Source organism: Schistocerca nitens, chromosome 5 (assembly GCF_023898315.1).
Source record: "Schistocerca nitens isolate TAMUIC-IGC-003100 chromosome 5, iqSchNite1.1, whole genome shotgun sequence".
Taxonomy (NCBI): Eukaryota; Metazoa; Arthropoda; class Insecta; order Orthoptera; family Acrididae; genus Schistocerca; species Schistocerca nitens.
The window spans coordinates 369,537,715-369,550,856 of NC_064618.1; the positions used below are offsets into that span (position 1 = coordinate 369,537,715).

Below are 13,142 nucleotides of genomic sequence, written 5' to 3' on the forward strand. Positions count from 1 at the left end.
TGGTTTACTAAACAGAGCTTACATAACTGAGCTTTCATTGTGCCCGAATTGAACACAGCAAGCATTAAAAGTTTTCCTGTTTTCTAACAAGTATCATACAATCATTAATTGGACTATCTTTTCTTTTTTTGTCTGTAGGTATGCAGTTTCTTGTTTCTACTTTTAAATGTGAGAAGCCTATGGCAGTTTCCCAAACCATATCCTACAATTCTGAAAATATATTTAAAAAAATCTCTGATTCAATAGTTCATCCCTCGTCATCAGTTGCAAATCTTAGGTTACTACTCACATGAGCTGTCACATACCACCACTGTTATTTTGATTTCTTCCACTAGTTTACTCCCACAGCACAGAAGACAATATTACAAGTCAATGTGATACTCCAAGTTATCTAGACATAGGTGTAGGACAAAGTACCATTCTTCAAGCAGCCTACATTCCACAAATAAATAATGCAAGCTTATTGAAAAGCAAGGGAAAGTGCATGTAGTTTTTTCCTGACTTGGACACTAAGGTTCAGTGTTTAACAGAAACTCAAGATACCATGCTAATTGCATTGCATAGGCTAAATGTGGAAAGCAGAAACTGGAAGTGCCCAGCAGTGTATCACACAACAGGAAAACAGCTTATGCTCTACTAAAGCCAGTTCATTCAGAAATTGCCAGTGGTGAGAATAAACATTTACACTGATACCAGTGTGTCTTAATTACTTTTCTACAAAACAAATGAGTAAGCTTCCAGACAGAGTAAATACTGCATGCTGATTTGTCCTTTAAGAGACAGCTTCAGCAGAGTGGCAATCTGTTCACTGTACGCATCTAATGTAACAAAAGTAACATGAGAAGTATTTCTTGAGTATGCTGTTCTGAAAGTTTAATAAACTGTATGAAAAGCATTCTGTTGTAACAATAATCCATCAGAGCTGCTTTCTTTATATTTTTTATATTTTATTCACCGCTACCGGTTTCAAGCGATGGCTCAATCTCAAAGGGTGCCATGATACGATCAAGATCTGTCTCTCTCTCTCTCTCTCTCTCTCTCTCTCTCTCTCTCACACACACACACACACACACACACACACACATGGTAAATAAAATGTAAAAAATATAGAATAAAGCAATTCTGGTGGATTATTGTGACAACAGTATGAATTTCATATGACATGAGAAGCCTTCACAAAACATTTTGACATCATCTGTTGAGTTACTGTGGAAGTATAAAATCACCAATATGTAGATATTATTTCAATCACAAGAGAATAGCTAACTCACACAGCAAATCTCACTCTTCTACATTCTGAACTGACAGATAATTGTCAATGAACTTGATAGAAAAATTGAGCTTGCAAGACGAGGTCTTTCTAATATAATTTATCCTCATTTTTTCTGTACAAATGTTATGAATGTAACTTTTCACAATGAAACCATGAAACAATAGCTAGATTAAAACTACAATGAAATAAATATTTATGAAATCCTAATTCAAATGTGTATTCTTCATATAGTAATAGGTTTAAGATACAGAAGTTTGTTTCAATGAGCAATGATCGCAGCATGGTACCAGTGAGTTTAATTTATCATCCGCATATGAAACATTCAGACAAAATCATTACTGATTTACTTTGGGAGTAGGAATTACATAGAAACAAATACGCATGAGATTACCAATCAACAAGAACTCTGAAAGGAAGCTATTAGTAATTTTGTAAATACCTTTTCTAATTCCTAGGGGCCTGAAAATCAGCAGCTACTTTTGGAAAAATTCACATCTATTACTTTCAAAATTCACATCTATTTTTGGCAAAATTCTTTTTAGTTGTAAAAGATTAGACACAAATTTAAATGATTGTCATGCTAGGCGCTTGAAGATGAAGCCTTAATGCTTTGAATCTGACTGTTAAAAAGGTGTTAGAGAACTTTTTCACTGGGATGTTTGCTTTTGCAAAAACTTCAACAGCCTTCCACCCCCCCCCCCCCCTCCTAAATGGTTTTTTGTTGCTTGACTCTATAAAAGCTTTCCAAAAAAAGAAAAAAATATGTTTCTATTGAGAAGCAGCAGTGCTGAGAAGCAGAATGTTAGACATAGCAAGAGGATACTCCCCATCTGTTATGTCATTGGCCCTCAATAATTATAGATTCTTATTCTCCCCCCCCCCCCCCCTCCCCCCATGAGTTTACTGTAACTCCAACACATGTGATAGGTATTTACTTGCCTGTGTAGGTGGATAGACACTTTGACAATTACTTCAAAATAAATTAACTGAATGTGAATATCTTGGCTTCAGCTTTGTTAGGTATAGATGTAGTACCTATTGATAAAGTATACCATATGAAAATTTGTGCTATACCTGGGCTTGAACCCAGATTTCCCACTTACACGAATGTTCACTTTAACCATTAGGCTATCCGTGCATACCTCCCAGACCAACCCAGTGTCACTAAATGCTCGCAGCGCTACTCTGCATTCCCGCGCCAGTGTGAATGAGACTATGAGGTTGAAGTAATTGCCTTTTGCCCATCTCAGAATGTAATATTTACTTGCATGTCTGGATGGACAGACATTGTTGATGACATACATTCTCATGAAATAATGTTGAAATAAAGTTGTGGAATGTAAATAACTTGGCTTCAGCCAGCACAAATTTTCATGTCACCAGTAGGTAGTACTATACATAACACAGATGAAGCCAAGTTAATGACATTCAGCAAATTTATTTCTATGTGATAGGTATGTGAAAATCCACTATCAATTACCAGGCAAAATTCCATTTAAATTCATTTTTCAGTTTATTCTTCTCACTACATATTCCATTCATACCATTGGTCTGGATAGATTATGTTAATCAAAAGTTATAGTTAAATTAAGATAATACTTAAGTTCAGTAAGTGGAAAAAATAACTTATGAGCTTACGCGCAGAATCAAATGTAATGACCTACACCATCCAAAGGCTAAGCATTCCAATATGACCGTCCACCACTCATTTTTGTTACCTTACCTTTTCTGTACAATATGATGTACAGTACAAATTAACTAACTTGCAAATTAATAATTTCAAATAATTTGCTACAATTTTCAACATGGCACTTATACTTGTAAACAAGATGAATTATACCACAAAACATAATACCATCCACATCTTTTTCTAAATTTCTAACTGGTAATAACATCACGAAAAGGACAGTTGCTACTTATCATACAGCAGAGATGCTGAGTCACAGATAGGCACATAAAAAGACTGCCAGAAAGTAAGCTTTCGGCCAACAAGGCCTTCACACAAAGATCACAGTCTCTGGCAGCTGAAGACAGACTATGAGCAACAGCGCATGGTGGGAGAGGCAACTGGGTGGTGGGGATAAGGAAGAGGCTGGGGCAGGGAAAGCGAAGGGATAGCAGGGGAGGGGTGGGAGATGGTGAACTGCTGCTTGTGGGAGCAAGCAGGGATGAAATGGAGAGAGGGTAGTTCAGTTATGTGCAGTCAGGAGGTTAGACAGAGAGCTGGGGACAGGGGGGTTGTGGAAAATGAGAGAAGTAAAAAGGCTGGGTGTGTTGGTGGAACAGAGGGCCATATAGAGCAAGATGGGAACAGGGAAGGGGCTAGATGGGTAAGGACTATGACTACTGAAGGTTGAGGCCAGGAGGGTTACAGGAATGTAGGATACATTGCAGAGAGAGTTTCCAGTTTTCCACCTGTGCAATTCATAAAATCTGGTGTTAAGGGGAAGGATCCAGATGGCACAGACTGTGAAGCAGTCATTGAAATGAAGAACATTATGTTGGGCAGCGTGCTCAGCAACAATGTGTGGTCCAGCTGTTTCTTGGTCACTTAACTTGTAGATCACATGACTGGTTTAATAGGTAGCCCTGCCTTTGATGGGATAGGTGATGTTGGTGACTGGATTGGAGCAGGTGGTGGTGGGAGGATGTATGGGACAGGCCTTGCATTTAGGTCTATTGCAGGGATATGAGCCAGCACCAGCAACCCTCTACTCCACTAACACACCCAGTCTTTTTACTTCTCGCCTTCTCCACTACCCCGCCTCCTCTCCCCATCCCTCTGTCTAACCTCCTGACTGCACATAGGTGTCCTATCCTCTCTCCACCTCATCCCTGCTCACTCCCATAAGCAGCACTTTACTGTCCTCCAAACCTACCCAGCTATCTCTCCCCCTCCACACCCCAGCCTCCTCCTTACCCTCCACCACCCTGTTGCCTCTCCCATTATGAGCTGCTGCTCGCAGTCTGGCTTCAGCTGCCAGAAATTGTGGTCATATGTGTGTTAGTTGCATCTGTGTGTGCGTGTGTGTTTTGTCTATTTTTGACAAAGGCATTGTTGGCTGAAAGCTTACTTTCCGACTGTCTTTGTACTGTGCCTATCTGCGCTTCAGCATCTCCGCTATTTGCTGAGGAGCAATTGTCCTTTTCATAATACTGTTACAATCCATCCTGCATTTTCCATTGTTTTCTACCAGTAACATTTTTATAAGGCAAATTTTAATAAAAGCTCACACTTCATTCAGAACAGGCAAATTCACCCTTGCCAATTTTCAAAGTCTTACATAGTTTACAAAATAACAGTTTTTTCTCATGCCAGTTGTTATAAGACCATTTGAACCCCAGAAACTGCAGTCTGCAGCCAGAAATTATAGAAGCAACAACTAGATAGGTTGGTGCAGTAGGTCTGGTGGAGTTAACAGTTCATAAAACGCACTGCGCCCAATTCAGAGTTCTTGTGCTGTCAATTGTCTTTTAATAACTCACTGACATCATGTTCTACTCTATGTCTTATTGTGAATCTGCGTTTGAGGCAGATGATGGTGTTAGGCCTCAACGATGACCTATTGGAACAGTGATAATCAACTGCCACTGCAGGCAATGATAATGAGAACATATGGTAACTCTGGAAACATGTTTAATTTTAGTGTCTCTGTTCAACCTGAAAAAGGATGTATTATTCTGCAGATCAGTGCTGGCACACACAGTGTTTAACTCTGTGATTATAATGTGAACTGTCCTTTTGCAACAATAAACAATCAATTATCATCTTGGTAGGGTTAGTTCTACTGCACTAGGGTCGAATAACAAGAACTATGAATATGTGCAGTATGTAGCTATTCATTTACCTGCATTAGCAAAAACTTGTGAGACTGGTCTAGGTCATAAATAGTAATTTTTAATTGTAGCAAAACTTGTATTAAAAGTGAGTTATATTCAGCTCTATATCCTGTGTGGGATACATCATTGGAATTACCCTTTCATTACCCTTCACCAACAGTTTTCCACCAGCTTCGATGATTGAGAGAAGAGATGCCAGCTACCGAGGGCAATGTAACAAAGCAGGCAACGTGAATTAGTTGTAAGTGATTCTCTGATTTAATGTGTTTCTCAACACGGGCTCCTTTAATCCCAAAGTATGTACATCATACAAGAACTTTCCTACAACATATGGTAACAATGAGCAATATACAACGCTAAGCATTTGGTAAGGGCTACCACACTATTTCTTGCTTTACCGGTATCTTATGTAACTGTTGTTCAAAACACCCCCGCCCCCCCATGTAAAACAGCAGTGTTTAAGTATCCACAATACATGAAATTTTGAGCTAGCAGACATACATACATGTTTCTCTGTTCTAAGATGCTACGTCCCATGGCTGAGTCCTATGAAGCATTACACAGTGTAGAGACCATGCAGCCTCCCACACCTGGCATGGCACCAGGGAAATGAGCTCACCAATATATCACTGTCTTCATGCACTTTTTATTTTGGAAAGATGTTCTTATGCACATTATCTTCCCAAATTGGGTTTCACCAGATGATGTGCAGTACCAATAACAAAAAATTGTTTATATTTTTAATATTTACAAGCAGAAAATAAAGCCATTTCAAATTCTCTCTGATAAAACAGTTCATCTGGTTAAATTCACTACGTAATAGCATTTATCACATAATTTAGCATTTTTCCATTTTGATGCAGAATTGATATCTGTAATTACATTTATCACAAATGCAAAATTTTCTGGTTCCTGCAAATCACAATGTACACAAGAAAATATTTCTTAATAATAATTTCATTGTACAAATTAATTTTCATAATCTTAAATTACTGTAGTGTTCATACCCAAAGAAACCGGAAACTGAAGTGATTGCTATTTGTTAAGTTATATAATCTTTTTATTGTATTTTCTTTGTATGTATAATATATCTAACTTTTCACTTTGTGTTCGAAGTTTTGGAAGGAGAGGCTATACAGTTGTTTAATGGGTAGCATGGTAGACAGTAGAGTGGTGGCTGAGCAAATAGAGTGGAAATGTGTGTTTTGAATGTTGTATGTTCAACAAATCATGAATATCTGTAAGAATTACTAAAACTGGATATTACACACATCAAAAAAAGTTTTTTATCACCTCGGTTCTGAGAGTTCCGGAACCTGTACAGAAAATTGGAATAGATATCATCACAAACATCATTTCCATCCCTTTTATTGTTCATGAAAACCACACAATGCATGTTGTACCACCATACAACAAGACCTCCAGTGGTGATGGTCCAGATTACTGTACACACCAGTACCTCTAATACCCAGTAGCACGCCCTCTTGCCTTGATGCAGACCTGTATACATCATGGCATACTATCCACAAGTTCATCAAGGCACTGTTGGTCCTAATTGTTCCACTCATCAATGGCAATTTGTTGTAGATCCCTCAGAGTGGTTGGCAAGTCATGTCATTCATAAACAGCCCCTTTCAATCTATCCCAGGCATGTTCTTTAGGCTACATGTATGGAGAACATGCTGGCCGCTCCAGTCGAGTGATGTTGTTATCCTGAAGGAAGTCATTCACAAGATGTGCATGATGAGGGCACAAATTGTCGTCCATGAAGACGAATGCTTCACCAATATGCTGCTGATATGGTTGCACTATCGGTTGGAGGATGGCATTCACATATTGTACAGCCATTATGGTGCCTTCCATCACCACCTGTGGTGTACATCAGTCCCACATAATGCCACCCAAAAACATGAGGAACCTCCACCTTACTGCACTCACTGGACAGAGTGTCTAAGGCTTCAGCCTGACCGGGTTGCCTCCAAACACATCTCTGATGACTGTCTGGCTGAAAACATATGCAACACTCATCTGTGAAGAGAACGTGATGCCAATCCTGAGCAGTCCATTTGGCATGTTGTTGGGCCCATCTGTACCGTGCTGCATGGTGTCATGGTTGCAAAGATGGACCTCACCATGGACGTTGGGAGTGAAAGCTGTGCATCATGCAGCCTACTGTGCACTGTTTGAGTCATAACACAACATCCTGTTGCTGCACGAAAAGCATTATTCAACATGGTGCTATTGCTGTCAGGGTTCCTCCGAGCCATAACCCGTAGGTAGCGGTCATCCACTGCTGTAGCAGCTCTGGGGTGGCCTGAGCGAGGAATGTCATCAGCAGTTCCCGTCTCTCTGCATCTCCTCCATGTCCGAACATCATCACTTTGGTTCACTCCGAGATGCCTGGACACTTCCCTTGTTGAGAGCCAGAGCCCTTCCTGGCATAAAGTAACAATGCGGACGTGCCCAAACTGCGGTATTTACCATCTACGTATGGCTGACCTACAGACAACATGAGCCATATATCTCCTTCCTGGTGGAATGACTGGGACTGATCGGCTGTCAGACCCCCTCCATCTAAAATGTGCTGTTCACGTGTGGTTGTTTACATCTTTGGGTGGGTTTCGTGACATCTCTGAACAGTCAAAGGGGCTGTGTCTGTGATACAATATCCACAGTCAACGTCTGTCTTCAGGAGTTCTGTGAACTGGGGTGATGCAAAACTTTTTTTGATGCGTGTATATTTGATTCAAAAATCACATTTTCCACGTGATGTGTGCAAAATAGTAAAATTCATTACATTTTGCAAACAACAGAATGACTGTGATCAACAACTGCTGACAGTTTTCAATCAATAAAGTTAAGTTCAACTAACATTTTACTTGTTGTTGTTGTCTTCAGTCCTGAGACTGGTTTGATGCAGCTCTCCATGCTACTCTATCCTGTGCAAGCTTCTTCATCTTCCAGTACTTACTGCAACCTACATCCTTCTGAATCTGCTTAGTGTATTCATCTCTTGGTCTCCCTCTACAATTTTTACCCTCCACGCTGCCCTCAAATGCTAAATTTGTGATCCCTTGATGCCTCAGACCATGTCCTACCAACCGGTCCCTTCTTCTTGTCAAGTTGTGCCACAAACTCCTCTTCTCCCCAATTCTATTCAATACCTCCTCATTAGTTATGTGATCTACCCATCTAATCTTCAGCATTCTTCTGTAGCAGCACATTTCGAAAGCTTCTACTCTCTTCTTGTCTAAACTATTTATCGCCCATGTTTCACTTCCATACATGGCTACACTCCATACAAATACTTTCAGAAACGACTTCCTGACACTTAAATCTATACTTGATGTTAACAAATTTCTCTTCTTCCGAAACGCTTTCCTTGTCATTGCCAGTCTACATTTTATATCCTCTCTACTTCGACCATCATCAGTTATTTTTTTCCCCAAATAGCAAACCTCCTTTACTACTTTAAGTGTCTCATTTCCTAATCTAATTCCCTCAGCATCACCCGACTTAATTCGACTACATTCCATTATCCTCATTTTGCTTTTGCTGATGTTCATCTTATATCCTCCCTTCAAGACACCATCCATTCCGTTCAACTGCTCTTCCAAGTCCTTTGCTGTCTCTGACAGAATTACAATGTCATCGGCGAACCTCAACGGTTTTTTTTCATCTCCATGGACTTTAATACCTACTCCAAATTTTTCTTTTGTTTCCTTTACTGCTTGCTCAATATAAAGATTGAATAACATCGGGGACAGGCTACAACCCTGTCTCACTCCCTTTCCAACCACTGCTTACCTTTCATGCCCCTCGACTCTTATAACTGCCATCTGGTTTCTGTACAAATTGTAAATAGCCTTTCGCTCCCTGTATTTTACCCCTGCCACCTTTAGAATTTGAAAGAGAGTATTCCAGTCAACATTTTACTTAATGGAATTTAATAATTTTAAATACATTACAAAACACTTGTCATTTCTGAGTAAACTACAATTACAGCTCAATTCTGTAAAATGTGAGCCTCATTATTTACTGAGTGCAGGAAAATTATAGCATGCAACAACAAATTTACTTAATACAGCTGTTAATTAACCAAGCTGAAAATGTTTCTAACCTCCAAAAGCTCGTCTCCTGAACGAAGTCGACCATTTGCTCCAACAGGGCCTTCAGGCAGGATGGAACGTATGTAGTGGTGTGGCCTGACCTCCTGTCCATCTTCAACATCCACTGTACCTTCCAAGCTGATCCCAAGGCCACCACCTTCATTAAACTTGCAGAGCTGTGCGACCTGAAATCAAGCAAACATAATATATCCAATTCTGTCTACAAAACTGATTAAAGGCAGTTCTGGTGAACACATCAATGGAAGTAATTTTTTTATCCCTTGTCTAATCAACTTGAGAAAGAATGCTTGAAACACATAACTATAAAGATTCAGATAATGAATTAAAATTTCAGGGAATGATTGACATAAAAGCATGCATGAAGTTCTCAACTACTTGGAGTGCAGGATAAAAAAAGGAAATCATTTCAATGTTTTGAATGTAGTAACCAGGACAGGGGGAGAGGGGGGAACCAGAGAGAGAAATTGGGAGTACAGAATGTATATTACAAGAAAAGAAAAGAAGTAAAATCAGTACAAAAATGAGGTGCACATAAGCAAAAAATATGCTTGAGGTGAGTTGAAGGGAATGCTGGACACAAAGCAAAAGATTTCAAACAGCTTCTGTAAACAGAAACTACATAAATGTCAACAGAGTCTGTTCCATTACAGCTTCTTTCTTTTAAAGAGTTTATTGGCACTCGCATCCAAATATGACACAAGCCAACCAAAGACTGTTTACAGCAATATCAATAATGTGTGCATTTACAAAGTAGTTACATTCCCATACACAGGGAAAACAGTGAAGTGAGTTGTGAATTATGAGTTGCATAGACAGATTGCTACAAGTTGTCATGATTTTTATGAGATTCTCCTGGTGCAAGTGACAAGTCCTTCATTACTGGTGTGAATGTGGAATCTTCAGCACTGTGAGCAATTCAAGCTGATGAAACATCAGGAAAAATTCAAACAATTGTATCAGCTAGAACACTTGAGAGGGATGTCATGGGCTGCATATAAAAAAAAGTTTCAATGAATGCTCTACAGTTTCATATTCATAATTGCAGAACATACTCATTTCAGATTCTGATCATTTTATAATTGACACATCAAAACAGTTTCTATTACCCGATACATGTGATAGCAAGCACATCTTTTGCATATGTAGCTAAACTTGCTTCATTGTTTAAACTTGTATGTTTGCATCAGCAATGGATTGCTATGGTAGACTTCTGAATGTCCTTCGTTTTAATTAATTTTACCGATATGAGCTTTTTGTATGTAAATTAGCAATAATCAAACTGAAAGGGTCACAGAGAAGCAAACATCTGTTACTACATGCATCAGGTACCTTTGCAAAGAAAGGGCGGTACATCATAGGAGAGAGGTACTCCATCTAGGAAATTAGAGAGAAAATTATTCTGATTCTAAATAGGCACGCCACCCTGAGGCACAAGCATTACCCAGGGAGAGTCTAAACCTGGTATCACAGACATAACACCAAGTGTATGGTAGAAGTAAGTGGTGGGTTTAACTTGCCCAGTAACAACTGGATAAACTATGCATACATTATTCATAATGAAGATAAATAGTCTTGCAAAGTAATACGGATAACTTCGTCCAGCAACTGCCAAAAACAACTAGTCTGACAGCCCACACATGAAAGAAAAGTTGTAGGCTTTGTAATGTCTCTTGCAGCAGTCTCTCCGCGATATTTTCAGAAATTTTATAAATTATATAACTCAGTACATATCAAGAAATATCTCTTCTTATCTTACCGATTATCAATGCAAAGTAGTTTCAAGCCCAATTATTCCTTGGAGCGTCCATTTACTCCATGGAATAGCTTCTCTGCTATCTATGTTTTCTCTTAGGAAAAGAATGAGGGAATTCTTGCCGATTAGTCGTGAAAGAAGGAGGATGTATATGTATGTATTGTTGAGCTAGTCGCCATCTTGATGAGATTCTGTATGGGAAGGAATTTAATACATGAACTAAACTAAAGTAAGTGTTCCCAGAATGAGATTTTCACTCTGCAGCGGAGTGTGCGCTGATATGAAACTTCCTGGCAGATTAAAACTGTGTGCCCGACCGAGACTCGAACTCGGGACCTTTGCCTTTCGCGGGCAAGTACTCTACCAAATGAGCTACCGAAGCACGACTCACGCCCGGTACTCACAGCTTTACTTCTGCCAGTACCTTGATTCCTACCTTCCAAACTTTACAGAAGCTCTCCTGCGAACCATGCAGAACTAGCACTCCTGAAAGAAAGGATATTGCGGAGACATGGCTTAGCCACAGCCTGGGGGATGTTTCCAGAATGAGATTTTCACTCTGCAGCACAGTGTGCGCTGATATGAAACTTCCTGGCAGATTAAAACTGTGTGCCCGACCGAGACTCGAACTCGGGACCTTTGCCTTTCGCGGGCAAGTGCTCTACCAACTGAGCTACTGAAGCATGACTCACGCCCAGTACTCACAGCTTTACTTCTGCCAGTACCTCGTCTCCTACCTTCCAAACTTTACAGAAGCTCTCCTGCGAACCATGCAGAACTAGCACTCCTGAAAGAAAGGATATTGCGGAGACATGGCTTAGCCACAGCCTGGGGGATGTTTCCAGGATGAGATTTTCACTCTGCAGCGGAGTGTGCGCTGATATGAAACTTCCTGGCAGATTAAAACTGTGTGCCCGACCGAGACTCGAACTCGGGAGCTTTGCCTTTCGCGGGCAAGTGCTCTACCAACTGAGCTACTGAAGCATGACTCACGCCCGGTACTCACAGCTTTACTTCTGCCAGTACCTCGTCTCCTACCTTCCAAACTTTACAGAAGCTCTCCTGCGAACCATGCAGAACTAGCACTCCTGAAAGAAAGGATATTGCGGAGACATGGCTTAGCCACAGCCTGGGGGATGTTTCCAGAATGAGATTTTCACTCTGCAGCGGAGTGTGCGCTGATATGAAACTTCCTGGCAGATTAAAACTGTGTGCCCGACCGAGACTCGAACTCGGGAGCTTTGCCTTTCGCGGGCAAGTGCTCTACCAACTGAGCTACTGAAGCATGACTCACGCCCGGTACTCACAGCTTTACTTCTGCCAGTACCTCGTCTCCTACCTTCCAAACTTTACAGAAGCTCTCCTGCGAACCATGCAGAACTAGCACTCCTGAAAGAAAGGATATTGCGGAGACATGGCTTAGCCACAGCCTGGGGGATGTTTCCAGAATGAGATTTTCACTCTGCAGCACAGTGTGCGCTGATATGAAACTTCCTGGCAGATTAAAACTGTGTGCCCGACCGAGACTCGAACTCGGGAGCTTTGCCTTTCGCGGGCAAGTGCTCTACCAACTGAGCTACTGAAGCATGACTCACGCCCAGTACTCACAGCTTTATTTCTGCCAGTACCTCGTCTCCTACCTTCCAAACTTTACAGAAGCTCTCCTGCGAACCATGCAGTTCTGCATGGTTCGCAGGAGAGTTTCTGTAAAGTTTGGAAGGTAGGAGACGAGGTACTGGCAGAAGTAAAGCTGTGAGTACCGGGCGTGAGTCATGCTTCGGTAGCTCAGTTGGTAGAGCACTTGCCCGCGAAAGGCAAAGGTCCCGAGTTCGAGTCTCGGTCGGGCACACAGTTTTAATCTGCCAGGAAGTTTCATAAAGTAAGTGTGTTCGCGTATTATTTAACTGATTATTATTGACAGTGTCTGCTTACTACGCTGTGTTGCACGGGATCAGTGGGGAACGTCTGATTTACACTGGATGAACCTGCCGTTTTGTATGCTCAAGATATCCAGTTACTTCAAATAAATAGGCTTACACGGTCTTACCAGCAGATCTCTGGTCTTCCCCATGTGATCACCGAAAGTTAATAATTATTACAAATGTTTCCAGGAGATCGACTGACAATTTTCGTCGCACCGAGACTT

At 40.7% G+C, this 13,142-nt stretch overlaps 1 protein-coding gene across 3 annotated transcripts in view; it reads right to left on the bottom strand.

Moving 5' to 3' along the window:
* Positions 1 to 13,142, bottom strand: part of LOC126260850 (patj homolog) — a 470,272-nt gene that overhangs the window by 29,233 nt on the left and 427,897 nt on the right. For all 3 annotated transcript variants that reach the window (XM_049958261.1, XM_049958262.1, XM_049958260.1), the window contains one exon: positions 9,234 to 9,407. In XM_049958261.1, the coding sequence (XP_049814218.1) occupies positions 9,234 to 9,407 (174 nt within the window). The remainder of the gene's footprint in view (positions 1 to 9,233; positions 9,408 to 13,142) is intronic.